The sequence below is a fragment of the Rattus norvegicus genome, chromosome 2 (assembly GCF_021556685.1).
Source record: "Rattus norvegicus strain SHRSP/BbbUtx chromosome 2, alternate assembly SHRSP_T2T, whole genome shotgun sequence".
In the NCBI taxonomy this organism is placed as follows: Eukaryota; Metazoa; Chordata; class Mammalia; order Rodentia; family Muridae; genus Rattus; species Rattus norvegicus.
The window spans coordinates 48220764-48237921 of NC_141535.1; the positions used below are offsets into that span (position 1 = coordinate 48220764).

The 17158-nt window shown below is 43.5% G+C and overlaps 1 protein-coding gene across 7 annotated transcripts; it reads left to right on the forward strand.

The window, feature by feature from the left end:
• The first annotated feature begins 1392 nt into the window (after window positions 1–1392).
• On the forward strand, window positions 1393–13139 carry Mocs2 (molybdenum cofactor synthesis 2). 7 transcript variants are annotated; one of them, NM_001395668.1, is given in 7 exon segments: window positions 1393–1490; window positions 2548–2669; window positions 4076–4281; window positions 7864–7991; window positions 8762–8912; window positions 9662–9785; window positions 12349–13139. In NM_001395668.1, coding segments are annotated over 3 exon segments (267 nt in total). In that variant the 5' UTR covers window positions 1393–1472; the 3' UTR covers window positions 4203–4281; window positions 7864–7991; window positions 8762–8912; window positions 9662–9785; window positions 12349–13139.
• The last annotated feature ends 4019 nt before the right edge of the window (window positions 13140–17158 follow it).

The window sequence follows — 17158 nt, forward strand, 5'->3', positions numbered from 1 at the left end:
TGTTTATTTTAGCTCCTAGAAGAATTTTTAAAAATTCTACCATTCAGTGCTGTGGATTGTGACTTTACACTAAGCCTCAGCCCCAGCCCTAAGAACCTTGTAAAATAAGGAGGCATCATTATGAAAACTATGAAGAAACTTGGTGTTTTTTACTTCAATTCTGGGCAATTTTCAATAGTATTTTTGAAATGAGTGGCATCCTGATGTCATGGTCTCATAATTGGCTTTTTAAGATTTGAATGGAATAAAACTCCATTGAGCTTTGTCTTTTGTCATTGTTAAGATTTTATTTTTTATGTGTGTGGGTGTTTTGCCTGTATGAGTGCCTGAGCACCGCCAACGTGGTTGCTGGGAATTGAACCTGGGTCCTCTGGAAGAGCAGCCAGTGCTCTTAACCCTGCCTCGTCTCTGAGTCCACTAAACGACGTTTTTAGGAAGAGTTCTTGGGCAATTTTTGAGGTCCCGCCTACTGATCAGGAGCCATAGGCTCTAGCCTCTATGTGCACTGGTTTAAAGACTGCATCACCACATTGAACTATGCATTATTTCTTAGCCTTTGGAAGATACTGCTAATTGCTGTCATTGGATGTGACACCAGAGTAACTGTCACAGTTTCCTTGTTTACCCAACTGGATGTGGACATAAACCTTTACATTAATGTTTATCAATCTTATCAAAATCTATGTTGATGAAAATCATAATCGGGCTTATTACTCTCCTCAGCCCACCCTCCCTCTTCTGTATCTCTGTTTCTTCCTTGAACGGGGTACAGCCATCTTGCCAACTATTTTCCTTCTGGGAATTTATTACGCAATTTTGCGTTCCCATAGCTTGACACAGAACAAGAAATGACCTTTCCTCCAGTATTTGTTACTGCGTTGGCAAATGTATTTGGTACAAGAATCTCTTCTCCTCGGTGAGACTTCCTACAGGTGACTCAGCCCCCCCCGCCCCCCACTCTCAAATAAAAGGTATGGTTTTTTACTAAGATTACAGTTGGAACACAGTTACGGTTAACCTTTGTGAGCCTTCTGCTCAGGACTGAGCACCCAGCGAGGACTACTTAAATCCTCGTACCCATGGGACGGCTGAGGCAGAGACTTGTGGCTAGGAAGTCTGGGGTCGCTGGCTCAGAAACTCCTGGGCGCCTAGAGCACTGAAGTGACAGATAAGGTCTCCACGCTGGGATAAGAACCCGAATCCCACACTGGATGGCGGGACCGCATAGGTTAGCCCGGGGAAGCCAAGGTTACTCTGCTGAGTCACAAATGGGTTCGCTGCACCGGGATCGAAACCGAGTGAACTTTCCTGGATGCCGAAGGCGGGGCCGGGCGGAGCGAAATGTACACAAGCGCAGTGTCCACACGCCCGGGGTTGAGCACCGCCCGGAAGGTGGAGCATCCGGCTGCGCATGCGCCCTGAGTCACCGGCTCCGACGGGGTTGGTGAACTGGCTACCGGCAGTGTAGCGGGATGGTTCCTAGGTGTCAGGTAAGATCTGGTTACACGCGGACAAGCTAGCCTGTGTGCGCTCCACCACAGCCCTGCGCTGCTGGGGCGTCCCTTCCTCTCCACTCCTCCCGGGCTCCGAGCCTTACTCCTGCTGCTCGCTGAATGTCAAGTCCTGTCCCCCCGGAACTCTGGTGTTCAGGTCATGGCCTGCACGACCGATTCGCTTCTGGAGGCTCCTAGACATTTTCACCCCCTGCCATTACGGATGATTCAGTTTGACAGACACTTTTTAAAATTAAAACGCTCCTAATTAGGAATTATTGTGAGGAAATGTGCATCACCCATGGATTGACAGGCACTGGATAATTTGCAGCAGCTCTGATTATTGTGGCGAGACTAAGTTGTACTGAGTGACAGGTGAGCCCTTCTGCAGGGTTCCCAGGCTGATTACACAGGTTTGGCCTAGAAACTACCTGTTTATCCTGTAATTCAAGCCCATTTGCTTTGCTGCATGTCAAATGTTCTGCGTTATGTAACTTAATCGTAATGTAGGACGGAATCAAAGGTCATTTGACCACCGAGAAATGAAAGCTAGGCTTTTGCTGACTGGGTCATTTAATTTACTTGTGTAATTCACTTCTTGACTCAGACTGCTTCGCAGCTTATGGAAGAATCGATTCTGGGTCAACTTAAGTCAGACTTACCATGTTTTCTAAGGAAATACATTAGGATTTTAATGCTGCCACACAAGCTTATGAGAGGTCAGAACTGAGTTTAAGGCTTTTGTCTCAAATAAGTCTGTGGATATACTAAGTGGTGTGTGTGTTTTTTTTTTTTGTTTGTTTGTTTTGTTTTGTTTTCTTTGCTTTTGTTATCAAGACAGGGTTTTCTGTGTAGTCCTGGCTATCCTGGACCACACCGAGTAGACCAGGCTGGTCTTGAACTTACAGAGATCTGCCGGCTTCTGCCTCCCGAGTGCTGGGATTAAAAGGCATGTGTCAACACTACCAGGCCATACTGAAGTTTTATGAGCCATTACTCATAAAAGTAATGACTTCTCGGTTTGAGTTATTTAGAGTATCCTCTCTCCTTTCAGATCGAAGTGTTGTATTTTGCAAAAAGTGCTGAAATCGCTGGCGTTCGCTCCGAGACCATCTCTGTGCCACAGGAAATCAAGGCATCACAGCTGTGGCAGGAGCTAGAGACTCTCCATCCTGGGTAGTTAACGTTGTAGAATGCATACGATGAACTTGTAGGTTTTTAAAATGAGTAGATTGTGTGTGTGTGTGTGTGTGTGTGTGTGTGTGTGTGTGTGTGTGTGTGTGTGTTAAAACACAAGAGTACTAGTTCTGTTTTTCTGGAAAATTTAAAACTCTTGTATTTAGGAACATCTAAGTAACACAAGGAACATCACAGGTAATTTACTAAAAAGACAAGTGGATATCCCTAGGTATGTAATGTAATGATATTTAATTTACAATTGTTTTTATAATTTCTAAGACAGAAAAATTTAAGTCCTGTCTTTTATAGGCTAAGATGGAAAATTTAAAGGTGCTATTAAAAATGTATACTGTAAACATTCCTGTCCTTTTCTTTTCTTTAGAATACTCAAAAGTTTCTGAGATTAAAAGACAAATTAAATACAACAAATCCTACACGTTTCTGAGCTTGGGTTTTATGATATTTGAAATTGTCTCACTGACCCTTGAAAACCTGGAATTAAACTTATTATTTCTACCTCGAGCCCTTCTGAGATGAAAAATAGAACAGCTAGAAAATGCCCCAGGAATACCAAAAGTGCTGCTTCAGCCTGCAGAGAGAGGTTTCACCCAGAGCTCTGTTCCGTATAGAAGGTGCTACACCAGCAGCTCCCAACCTGTGGGTTGCGACCCCTTTGTGGGTCAAGTGACCTTTACACAAGGGTCACACATCAGATAGCATAAGAGATGTTTACATTAGGATTCATAACAGCAGCAAAATTACAGTTACAAAGTAACAATGAAATTATTTTATGACTGGGGGGGAATGAAATTATTTTATGACTGGGGGGTAACCATGATGTATTAAAAGTTCGCAGCATTAGGAAATTGTCTCACTGTATGCTCAGAAGGAAATACTTCTCCCTGGCTAGGAATCACTCAAGTCAGTGAAAAGTTGGCAAGACCTTTGTGCCATTTCACCTACCTCTAGGCCCATAGCTGGCTTCCTGTGAAAAAACCATGCTGTGGTTGGAAAGCTTTTGTTTTGTTTTGTTTTTTTCTTCTAAAGTTTTAGATATAGGCCTGCAAACTTTTCTGTCCCTTTCTCTTCTTTAGAATACTCAAAGATTTCTGAGGTTAAAAGAAAAGTAAAGTATAATGAACCCCACCCAGTGTGGAGCTTGGGTTTATGGTATCTGAAAATTCCCCACTGGCCCTACTTTTGGGGCACCCACCCCCTAAACACATGACTCTTCAGCAAAGAGTAACCTAACCTATTTTTGTGATCTAGTATGTCCTTTGAGGGCTATGTCCTCTACAGAGTGAGAGTTAGGTCAGTGTCTTTGTGAATGAAGTGTTACTTAATGCCCCTGAGGAGATGTGAGGCGTAGTTCACGGTGGCTAATCAGGCTGCTTCTCCTTCAGGTTGGCTGATGTTAGAAACCAGGTGATATTTGCTGTTCGTCAAGAGTATGTCGAGCTTGGAGATCAACAACTCCTGCTTCAGCCTGGAGACGAAGTTGCCATCATCCCACCAATCAGTGGAGGATAGTGCGTCTGAGCCATCGGGGTATGAGGCGAAGGACCCTCCACAGGATACCTTGTGTGTGGTTTGCCGTTACTGTCTCTTTGTGAGTCTGTGTGCCCTGGGCCTTTACCGAGGCAGCAGCAATCGGGATAACTGTACTGATGGGAGGTAGTGATGAGTCTCCAGTCTCCCATGACTCCTAGAGTAAGCAGTTCGATCTGCTCATGTTATATTCATTTAACATTGCGTACTGAGATCTTATTATGCATGTGTTTTTGATGGTGGGAAAACAAAATTAGAGAAATTTTAAAAACCTTGTCTTTGGAGACTGGGGAGGTGGCTCAGTCTGTGAAGCGCTTGCATGAGTAGGAGGGCTTATGTTAGAGACCTAGAACCCCTACAAAGACCAGATATGGCCACATATTCTTTTAGCCCCAGCCCTGGAAGGCAGAGACAGATGGATCCCTTGGATGCATAGGCCAGTGAACTCCAGATTAGCTGAGAGACTCTGTTTCAAAACGTAAGATGGGAAGCAACAGATGAAGACATCAGGGTTGCCATTTGACCTCCACGAAGATGTGCACAGTGTTCAGGTCCATGAGTACACACACGTATATGCACACACAAACAGAATCTTGCTTTGGCCACATGTGATCACATACGGCCTTCTGTCACAGTGGCAGGACCCGAATTTGAATTCACCTTTGTAACATGATCTTGTTTACTTTTTAACAAGTGCGGTTAGGTTACTTATACCTGATAACAGCTTCCATGGGTATAAATTGCACAAGCAGGAATGTCAGCGTCCCGAAAAGACAGTCAGCTATTGTCCAGTACAAAGGAGCAGCTTATCAGCTGTGTTGCGGTGGGGCTCCAGGGTCACTGGATTCATGGAGGAGTGGGATGCACATAAACATTCTTCAGGGTAGTTTGGGAACACCCAGCTTAAAGGAGTCACAACAGCTTGTCTCATTGTCAACTGAAGAATTAATAAACTGCAAACTAAACCATTTTTGATTAAAAACTCCTTAAGCTAGAGATTTAAAAAAGAGATATAAAAAAAAAAAATTCCCTCCAAAGCAAAAGTCTAGCCACATTAAAGACAAGCCGGAGGTGTCTGTCCTCTGCCTCCCTTTCCTAGAAAGCCGTGTAGCAGGTGCCAGCATGTCCACACTTAGGGGACTTTCTCAGGCCTGCTGTCTGGGCACACTAGGACTCCCCGTGGAAGATGTGTCTTAGTTTCATGTGGGCATTCCGATCCGCGTAATCTCAGGGGGGTTTGAGATGGTAATGTTCAGAGTTAATTCAGAGAGCAGCACGCTGCTGTTAAAAGCTCAGGTGCCTGACTACAGCTGGTCAGAAAGGTGAATACAGTTGCTAAAAGGATCAGGCAGTGCTTGAGTGAGCTCCGCCTGAGTTACCTTAGCCATCGTCAGAACCCACAAGCGTGTTTGAGTCTTTAGAGTCAGAGGTGCGGGAACTCAGTGTGTTTGGCAGCATGGTTTGGGTTTGGTGTTATCAGAAAAAAAATATTATGTGTAAAGCAGTGGTTCTTAACCTGTGGGTTTTGACCCCTTTGTGGGGGTGGGGTCAAACAATCCTTTCACAGGGGTCGCATATCAGATATCCTGCCTATCAGATATTTACAATTCATAACAGCAGTAAAATTACAGTTATGAAGTAGCAACAAAATAATTTTATGGTTGGGGGTCACCGCAACACGGGGAGCTGCATTGAAGAGTTAGGAAGGTTGAGAACCACTGGTGTGAAGGGCGTTAGCGCCTCAGGTGGCACGTAGAGCGGGGAGAAATCCTGGGAGCCAGGGAAACAAACACTGGATCACGGCTTCTTGAATTCTCAGAATTTTGCACAGGTCTCTGACAAGCTCTCTGAGGGTTCTTCCGTTTTTTTCTGTTCAGATGAATTTCACGGATTTCTAATTATACTTCCCATGGTGGCGTAGTATAAGGTCCTCTTGCCTGGTCAGCCTCAGGCTAGCCTCTCCCCTTTACTCCTGTGCTTACAAGGGCATCATATTCTTTATTGTCCCATAATCTTGAAATTTGTCGCTCCCTTTCATCACCTGCACCCTGTCCCCATTTCTCTGTGTCACCTCTATCGCTCAGGTCTCAACTTTGAACATTACCTCTTTAGAAAGACCTTTGGGCTCTCTATCTGCAACATTCCCCGAGACCTGTCTCAGAAATTCGTCTATTTCCATAGTTACTTCAGTGTGGTAGGTTTGCTCTTACATTTTTTTTCATGTAGTGTGTGTGTGTGTGTGTGTGTGTGTGTGTGTGTGTGTGTGTGTGTAAGTGGATAAATGTACGCGCACCACAGGGTACATATGAAAGTCAGAGGACAGCTTGTGGGAGTTGATTCTCTCCTTCTACCATGAATGTTGATGAAACTGGGCATGAAACTTGGTCGTTAGCTTTGGTGACAAGGGCCTTTACCTGCTGAGCCATCTTCCTGAACCTGTGGCTCTTCAGTGGTTTACTTCTATTCAAATACAAACACTCTGCAGTCAGGAGCCTGTGTTTTTTCCCCTGCAGACCAATGCGTAGGGTACTTCTGTCTCTTAGTCATTTGTCTTCCATTTCTGTGATGAAACACCATGCCCAAAAGCAATTTGGAAACTAAAGAGTTCATGTCTCTACTTACTAGCCTGGATCACACTCCATCACTCAGGGAACTCAAGGCTAGAACTGAACCAGAAACCATGTTGGACTACTGCTTGCCGGCTAAGTCCTCACGGCTTGTTCATTACGGTTTACTTCATCTACTTTTTTATAGCACCCAGGACACTACCATAGGGGTGGCACTCCCCACAGTGAGCTGGGTCCTCCCACCTCAAGCATCAATAAGGAAAACGCCCCACAGGCTTACCTACAGACCAATCTGGTGGCACCCTGAGAGTCCCTCTTCCCGGATAACTCTAGCTGTGTCAGATTGACATAAAACTACCCACCACAGTATAAACAGATGGCATAGCGTAATACTATTTAATGAATAAGTGAAAAACTCCGAAAGACTTTATACAGTACCTGGAGGAAAGCTGCAAAATTGTTATCTTTTTGTCCTCCATAACTGACTTGGCTTGAGCTAGGTCATGGAGGGCTCCTTGTTCCTGTGGACTCATCATCTCTTCTCTTTTCCCATCTGTTGCTTAAACAAAGGAAAGGGCCACTCTGTGTGTGCAGCTGGCTGACATAGTGACTAGTGATGTTCTAGATGTGGGGCGGGGTCCCTTACCTAGTGATTAGTGGTATTCTACATGTATGGCTTGCTTACATAATGGTTAGTGGTGTTCTAAGCGTGGGGCTCCCTTACACAGTGGTTAGTGATGTTCTGGGTGTGGGGCTCAGTTAATGGTTAGGGGTACTCTGGGTGTAGGGCCTTGTTGAGCAGTCATTGGTGACATCTAGACATAAGTGGTGATACCTCAGCTGTACTGTGCTGAGATGAACAGCAAGTACTTGGATATATTGGCAATCGCACGGACACATGCTAGTGAAGAGGCTTATGTGGAACTCCTGTAGATTCATGGGGAGTGTAATAATTATCACTCAAATAAAGTCCTTGTCTTCCCACCTAATACAGCAACAGTGCACATGGAAACCACGCGTGTGGAGTGTCTCACTCCTGCCACTCTTGCTAAGGGTTGTTGACGTCTTCTTCCTAGGAAAGATGTGGATGATGTGCTGGAGAAACCTAAGGACATAATACAGTTCACTGCCAAGAAGCTCTCAGTGGGGGAAGTGTCACAGCTGGTGGTGTCCCCTCTGTGTGGCGCAGTGTCTCTCTTTGTAGGTGAGTTTGTGACTTTCCGTGCTTCTGCATGTTGGTGCCAACAGTCAACGGATGTACAATACTGAGTGACAAGCCGAAACTGCCCATGGAGTGGACAGAGACTTCGAAGTTCTGGTTTTAGCTTAGCTGCTTTTCGATTAACAAGCCATATTAAATTACAGAGATAATAAAGCGTGATAAGAGTCAATGCTAAGAGAGAAATTTCATATGTTCCAAATGCCGAGATAAAATATGTGTTTATAGATTAAACTGGGGATGCAGGTGTTTTCCTTTCGGGTATGAGATGCTGCCAATAAGCAGAGGAATACGGCTGTCTGTCTGTCCTGTGATGCTTTTAGGGAGCTTCTAAGTTATTATTAGTTCTGATCATCTTGGAGATAATGCTTGTTTGTTCTTCTAATCAAGTTTTGCTAATAGAAAATTTGTGGGCTGGAGAGATGGCTCAGTGGTTAAGAGCACTGTCTGCTCTTCCAGAGGTCCTGAGTTCAATTCCCAGCAACCACATGGTGGCTCACAACCATCTGTAATCAGATCTGGTGCCCTCTTCTGGCCTGCAGGAATACATGCAGGCAGAAAGCTGTATGATGTATACATAATAAATAAATAAATGTAAAAAAAAAGAAAATTTGTATGTTTTAGACAAATGTACACTACTTCTTTGTAAGTTAAAAATAATTCTTTTTAAAGGAATTATGTAAATTGAGTATTTCTGCTACAGGGAAAATGTTATTTTCATTGTGTGATTTTTTTTTGTTTGTTTTGTTTTTTAGGGACTACAAGAAATAACTTCGAAGGCAAGAAAGTCATTAGCTTAGAATATGAAGCATATCTACCCATGGCAGAAAATGAAATCAGAAAAATTTGCAATGACATTCGACAGAAATGGCCAGTGAGGCACATAGCGGTGTTCCATCGGCTTGGGTAGGATCTCTTGATCCTTTGAATGGTGACTATGGTTTTTCTCTGGAGGATGGTGGACAGGGCGTCCAGTATTTACCTTGACTGCGGTTGTAGCTTTGGATGGCCTCGCCACCTCTTGTGCTCTATTGAAACATAACTGTGCCAAGATCTTCAGGTCCCGGCCTGCAGGGCCTGTGGGAATCTACCTAAATCCTTGACCATAGACAGTTGTTCTAGGCCCTTAGCTCAGAGTATGTTGAAATTTGTCTACAGATCTGAAGCCATTAAAAACAGTTGGTTTCTCATACCACCAAAAAGTGGCCTTCCAGGATTTTAAAAGAAGCCATCAATTAAGACGTCTTTCATTGTTATTAGCTATAATTTTATTACTAACCGCTAATGCTACTGACTGTTGCCTATCCTGTTGCTTAAGATTCATTGGTATTTATTAGTTTTAATGCTATGTTAAGTGTATGTGGTCATTCTGTAGTCTTTAGAGACCATCCCATACTCTACCCTGTTTGAATCAGAGGTTTATTGAGTTAGAGACTTTTCTTCTTGGTCCCCATTGAAGAGTTATTATGGAGAGATGCTAATTCCACTGAATATAACTGAGATAAATTATCATTTTCTAGTTAAACTGGATATTTAAGTGCAATACAATTACTATTTACATAGTAATTATGGGTTTTTTTCTAAAATAGTTTTAGTGGTTTCTTTAATGTGTGAGTTAGGAGATAATGGTAATTTTCTCCGCCATCTTGTTAAAGTCTGGTTCCAGTGTCAGAAGCAAGCACAGTTATTGCTGTGTCCTCAGCTCACAGAGCCGCGTCCCTTGAAGCCGTGAGCTACGCCATTGATTCTTTAAAAGCCAAGGTGCCCATATGGAAGAAGGTGAGTGAGGAAATACCTCATTTTGCCCCAGGGAGATGATTTTATTCTTAGAGAAAAATGGGACTTAAGAGCCTGTTCCAAATTTGACTTCATATGCCTTCCTTACCTATAGAATCTGGTTCTTCTCATCTGGGAAACAGCACATTTATGAAGTGACTGTTGTCCAAGTTTAACCATAGATATTTATATATAAATGTATAAATGTATAGATATATATATCGCAGGGAATGCATGGTATAGAGTAGGCCTCCACAAAGGCTGGCAGGTAGAATGTCTAATCCACACTGTCTCTATTCATAAGGTAAGTGTCCCTTCAGTTAGGATTCTGTCTAACTAGAACCTTTCTTTGGAAGTAAGAATAATGTTGGCTTCTTAGTCTCTGGCTAAAATAGCCGTCCCACATGGCGAAGGAGCGTTTGCCTAGTGGTTTTCTTTTCAGGATGGAGACCGCGTCTGAGAAAGTGCTCAATGGGTTAGAAAACAAATAGGTACCGGACAAGGTATCCCACATCCACATTCCCAGCACTGTGGGAGAAGCACAAGCTTCAGCCTGCCTTAGGCTACATAGGCCCTATCTCAAAAGTATATATGAAAAACATGGAGAGCACATTCTGATGTGTTTTCTGCCTTTTAGTCAGGTCAAACAAGAACAAGTCACTCTGGTTAAATGGGCATTTTGCACGGACAGCCTCCCCTCCCCACGGTAGTGCCGCAGCATTGGGCGGACAGTTGTGCGCTTGGAAATGTGAACCTATGCATCTGAGTCCAGGATCCCTGAGTTGCCTCAGCAGTGTGGCTGTTCCCAAAGCCGAGAGACTAATGGTAGCTCAAAAGTCAGGAGAAGCATACACAGGGCCAGGACTATCCTCAAAGCAGTGGCTGGCCTCAGTCAGTGGGAAAGATGAGCAACCAGGACCATGGTCTGTGAAATTTAGTGGATATATTTTCTGAGGAAAACCCGATCCTCTCTGTGGGCTAAAGACTTTAGGAACTACTTTGGAATTGCACGATAGGGTATGCATGTGGAGCTCGTGATTCTGAGAGAATGTGAGGCAGGCCCAGACAAGGGACTTGAGAACACTCCAAACGAGGTTCCAGCCAGACGGCAAAGATTGTTCTCTTTACTGCAGAGGAGAGGACGACAGGGAAGACAGCAGAGGAGGACCAGCCCTGAAGTGAGAGCAGGAAGCCAAGTAGGCACACACTCTCGCCTTATGCCTCAAGGAATTGTGGACTTTATATTTGCTGTTTTTTCTTTTTAGAGAGGTGGGGAAGTGCAGGTGCTCAGAGGCAGTCAGAGCAGGGAACCCGGACCTTGTCTGGGGACAAAACAAGACATTGGTGACCTACTCTATGAGGTGCAGCACAGACCTTACACACCAAGGAATTAAAATAGCTGCCGTGAGGAAACCGAGAGAGAAATTCAGCAGCTTAGTAGAGAAGGGGTGGGGCAGGAGGAGGGAGAGGAAAGGAGCAGAGATGAGTGTTGGAGGTGGAAACCACAGGAACGCATTTTCGGGCAGTTGAACTCGGGTTTCTCTCACTGTGGGAATGAGATCTGGCCAGTGTGAAGAGGTGTTGATTTTCTTCTTCCCGTTCATGGTTGTCTGAGTTCCAGTCTGATTCTTTACCTAGCCCACACTTGAAGATCATCTGAGACAGGAAAAGGGACTGGAGGCAGGCTAGGGCACTGCACAGAGGTCATATGAGACTGAGGTGCAGGCCTCTTTAAATACTGCCGTGTCCTCATGTAACTTCACGGCTGATGGAAATCCAGTTGCCTTAGGGTTCCTATTCCTGCACAAACATCATAAGCAAGAAGCAAGTTGGGGAGGAAAGGGTTTATTCAGCGTAAATCTCCACATTGCTGTTATCACCAAAGGAAGTGGGGACTGGAACTCAAGCAGGCCAGCAAGCAGGAGCTGATGCAGAGGCCATGAGGGATGGCCTTGCTCTGCCTTGCTTCAAGCTTGCTCTCCTGTAGAACCCAGGACCATCACCCCAAGGATGGCACCACCCCCAATGGGCTGAGTCCTCCATCCTGGACCACTAGCTGAGAAAATGCCTTACAGCTGGGTCTCATGGAGGCATTTCCACAACTGAGGCTCCTTTCTCCGTGATAACTTCAGCTTGTATCAAGTTGACACACAGAACCAGCCAGCATGCCAGTCTGCCTTTTCTTTTACTGATGTTCAAGTAGGTGTGTTTGCAAAGAAGAACAGTTTAAGCATTCCATTTTCTCACACACAATTTAATGCTTGGTAAACAAAGTTTTATCAAAAGAGATAGATGCACAGGGGTGGAGGTAGCCCACATGGGATTGCTCATTTTCTGTAACCGCATCATGTTGTGACAGCTTCTGCCTCTCATTTCCTAGTGGGCGTAGAGGAGCATGCAATAAGGACCATGCATTTGTGTTCCTGTTCTTGGTGCTGCATGCAGTGTCCCTTACATTGTTAAGGAGGAGGTGGTACAAGTAGATGCGCTATTTACTTGTCTGATGTATTCCAAGTACTTTCTCATTATCATGCATTTTAATCCCTGCTCTGGTTCTGTCTTTTAGGAAATATATGAAGAATCAACATCATCTTGGAAAAGAAACAAGGAATGCTTCTGGGCAGCTGATGACTAGTCAAGTTTTGGTGCACTGAATCTTAAATTTGGTAAATAATCGCTTAGGTTACACCAATGGAGAGCTAGGGAAGTGCCCAAGTGTGTGGGATGAGGAGCTGCGTAGGACCTAAAGCTGGGAAGACATGGCTTAACTTGAACCTTCTGTGACTAACTCCTAGTCGTAGCCAGCTCACAACGAGCTGCAGCCTTCCTTTCACCATCAGCTGTCCCAGGAAGACCTACTGTCCCACAGGGTATTGACGCATCGTGATAAGACATGTGTTACAAAAAATTGACGGAATCAGAAAATCATTCTCAGTTGTGACATTACATATTTTACATAACTTAGAAGTGAACCTAAATAAATCATGATTTAAATTAAAAATAGATTCTGTTTCTCTTTTAGTCAGTGATAATACCTAAGGGGTTTTACATTACAGACACCTCTCTGACTTCAGAATCCATAATTACACACAGTAAGGCTTTTTTTATATCTCATTGGTTGTCAATATTCTCATCACTGTACAGATTAGCATAAAACTGTTCTAAAACTAACCAGCAGCAAGGTGGTTTATGTTAAAATGATGTATGATGCTTAAAAGTTGGCCCACAACTATTTGAGGACACTGTGTAATTATTTACTAAAGTAGTTTGGATAGTTTTCATAATGTTTATGTAACACTGGCCTGTGTGAAATTATTACTAAACAAATTAAATTTTCTGCAAGATTTTTATACCAAACATCCAGTTTTTGACTGGTGACTCTATCCTGGCAGATTTGGATGTACAAGTCCCGTGCACTTCGTTCTTCCAGCTTCGTTGACATAGAGTTGACAAGTAAAATATCTTTAGGTTCTATGATGTGGTGTCGGGATGCTCGCATTGTGGTGTGACCATCACAACTCAGATGACTAACATATCCACCACCTCATACAGGGTCGTTGGGGACACTTAAGATGCATTCTAGGCTCAGAAAGAATTAAAATACTAGCAGGGATGTGGAGATGGCTTAGCAGTTAAGAGCACTGGCTACTCTTCCAGAGGACCCAGGTTCAATTCCCAGCACCCACTTGGCAGCTAAGACTAGTCTATAACTCCAGTTCCAGGGTTTCTGACACCCTCACACAGTAGTCAAAACACCAGTGAATATAAAAGAAAAATAAATATTATATATTATATAAAAATAAATCTGGGCAGTGGCGATACACATCTTTAATCCCAGCACTCAGAAGACAGAGGCAGGAGAATCTTTGTGAGTTCAAGTACACCCTGGTCTACAAAGTGAGTTCTAGGACAGCCAGAGCTACACAGAGAAATCTTGTCTCGGGGGGAAATATATGTATATGTGTGTGTGTGTGTGTGTGTGTGTGTGTGTGTGTATGTATATGTATATGTATATGTATATATACATACATACACACATACATATACACACACACTCACACATATACATCCAGACATATATATCAGCACATTTGGGTAATTATCATCATAGAATTAGCATAGCTCACAATGAGAATAAAACCTACTTTTAAACACCTAGATTGAAAGGATTTTCCCTTGTTTTGAAAGGTTATTCCTGTTATGTCCAGGAAAAACGCATTTTACCTAATTAACTCATATGTCCAAGGAACGTTTTCAGAATGCCTATCCTATGACAGAGTCTGAACCCCTCCTCCACCTTTACCCTCGTGGGAAGCTCATCTGTCCCCAGTGGCTGTGAGTGACAGGACGATCGTGCATCTTCAGGTATCTCCTGGTTCCTTGGCCTCTGTTGCTTCATTCCTAGGGAAGAGGGGGAAAGCTCCATCCACCTTCCTTGGTGATTGGGGGTTGTCCGGCTGTCACAGACTTCCTCACTCTAGAACCTTCCTGTCCTTCCCCAGAGCTTTCGTCTCTGTGGGGCATGGGGAGCTGGTGTTGGAGTCACTTGCTCCATTCCTGAAAACACGTTAAGTTAGTGAGCCGGGCCACTGTGCCTATCGTTATGATTTTGCAGCCATGGCATTAATATGTTGCTTTTCATGTTAACGTGAGGCACTTTCTAATTTTAGTCTATCTCTACTAGAGCTAGGAATGGTAGTGCATGCCTTTAATGCCAGCATTACAGATGATCTCAGAGTTTGAAGCCAGCCAGGGCAACCTGGCGAGTCCCAGAACAACAGGGCTACACAGAGGAAACCACGTCTCAAAACAAAGTCCAAACAACAACAAAAGGATTTTCCTATTCAAATGTTCTAAAAGTAAAAAAGGTCTTTATCGAAGGTAATTATGTTTTTAAAGAACATAGAGCAGTTAAAAATGGTTTTAAAGAATTGTGCTGTCATTAGGTAGCCTTTATGCAGTGTAGGACCCAGACTACTGGGCTTTTAAGTCTCCAGCTTGAAGATGTAGGATTTGATTCGGGACACGCAGGAAGAAGCAGAATGGAACATCCTTGAAAGTTTGTAGTACACGGCACTGGAATTCTACAGATAATCTGCTAATCCTTACCACATCAGGAGTGGCCGAGTGAACTGGCTGCTGAGAGACTAAGGGGCTGCTGTCACCCTGACATGTAGCCATTGCAGCTGGCCATTAAAGCAGGCAGAGGAATAGCTTTAAAAGCCAGTGGTCTCTTTACCAGATTGCTTGCTTTGGACCATGGCTGTGGTTATGAGGTGACTTCCCTCAAGAAACAGTCATCGTGAGCTCATGTTTGTGCTTCAGTTGCTTTTGAGTGGGTAGAGAATGGATGGGGTCTTCTCTTGAGAACAGTAGATGTCCAGTCCTTGATGTCACCTCTAGATTTTTAGCTTTTGAGTATGATCTGCAGGGTCCCGTTGCGTCTTCAGAGTGTTTTGAGAGAAGTGATTAAGAAGCAGTCCTTTGGATCCTGGGTTTGACTTTTTGAGTATGAATGTCTTGGCTAATAGGATTTCTGGGTGAGTCTGGAATCTAGTTTCTTTACTCCCCCTTCGTGTTCCATGCCTCGTGGACTACAGACATCACCTAATGGCCATGCTGCTTCTACCATTTCCAGCCTCAGGCATCTTTCTAGTTAGAGCCTTCTCACAGGTGCTAGAGCCCCAGGATCCATTGTTACCTCGAGATCCAACATAGTACCTTCCTCCACACCTCCCATCTGCTCCAGGCTTGCTGCTTTGTAGTGTCTGGTGTGGGCAGGCTAACCTGCCTTTTCTAGATTGGTCTTCTGAGATGTACGTACCCTCTTCTCTTTGTTCCAGTCTATGAACGTTATGTCTAAGGAGAGTCTTCACAGACTGCCCTGCATAAAAGTAGAGTCCTGTCCATTTCCTCTGTCCCATATTTTGTTACGGTACCTGATTCTACCTGAAGTACTACACCCAGTAGTTTATCACCACCATTGGCCTCAACTGCGTGAGATCAAGGGCTATGTTATCAAAGCGCCTAACCAGTGCGTGCATTTATAGTATATACTCAAATATTTATCGCATGAGTACTTGTGCTGTTGGTTTCACATACAGTGTCTCAATTTAAACACACCCAACATGAAAGGTGTACTGCATACAGATGTGAAATATAAAGTGGTTAAATGTAAGTGGGCAAGCACAGCTAATCTACTACTGTGTGTTGTAATTAGTTGAATCATCCAACAGAGGGCAGTAGATTCAGGGCTATAAGTGGGACTGACTTAAATCCCATATTGAGTTGAATCTAAAAGTTCAGTTTAGTGTGGTCATTCTTTGAGGCTGGAGTGCACTTTAAGTGTGATCTAATGTTTGATCTTTAATTGCTAGCTTATTTAAAAATTAAAGGTTACAATAGGGTTAGGGACAGACTGTTAGAGAAGTGTTTATGGTTTTTAATACTAATATAGAATTAGTGAAAGGAATCATTCATCTTCTTTTACATGTGCATAAATATAAAATTATACAGTGACCTGTATGGGACAAGATGATGACTTTGATATAGGTTTTAAAGGCTTGGAGAAGCGAACATGAAGCCCCATCCGGATCAATTAGCCATTTGCAGTTGACAGCTATTGGGAAATGGGAATTAACAGAGCCTCATTCAGTGTATCAGCCTCCCTCCAGGGCAGACCCATGCATGGATTCCCTGCTTTTTTCTGCTATTTTAATTGTTTTATTTCATCTTCTATTTTTTTCTTTTAAGGAAGAAAAACAAAGTTGGATCAGGGAGGCAGGCAGGCTCTGGGAAGAATTGGGTGAGGGGAAAGAATATCTTGAAAATACTTTGTATGCAACTTTTTAAATTTAAAAATTGTATTTCTGTAAAGGAAAAATGAAAACAAACCCCCAAACCAGAAAACTAAAAACAAAACTTTTTTTTCCATCCAGCATCTTACCTTAAACACAGTCCCAGTTTTTCATTTTGCTTCATTTGCTTTGTTTAGTTTGGGGAGAAGTCCTGGGTAGCTATTTAACACTGAGAGAGGTGCTGCACACTCACAGTCTACCTGAACTGTGCGGCAGTCTGCCGTGCATACAGTGATGGCGGCCTGTAAGCATATGTAGCTTTGAATCTTCAGTGTGCTCATTTCAGTGTGTTTAGTTTTTCAAACATTTAGCCCCCCATTTAATATTCAAGTGTTTTAGTTGTGCTTTGCAAGTTGCAGCCCATCAGATGCTTTAATTTTTTATGAGAACGGAAACTTATGCCTACTGATAGCCCGAGTTGTCTAGAATTGAATGTTGAATGTGTGCTCAAGCAAAAGGAGTCCCTAAGACATACTGAAATGTCTAACGTTGCAGTAAAAACCCAAGGAGAGAGCTGTG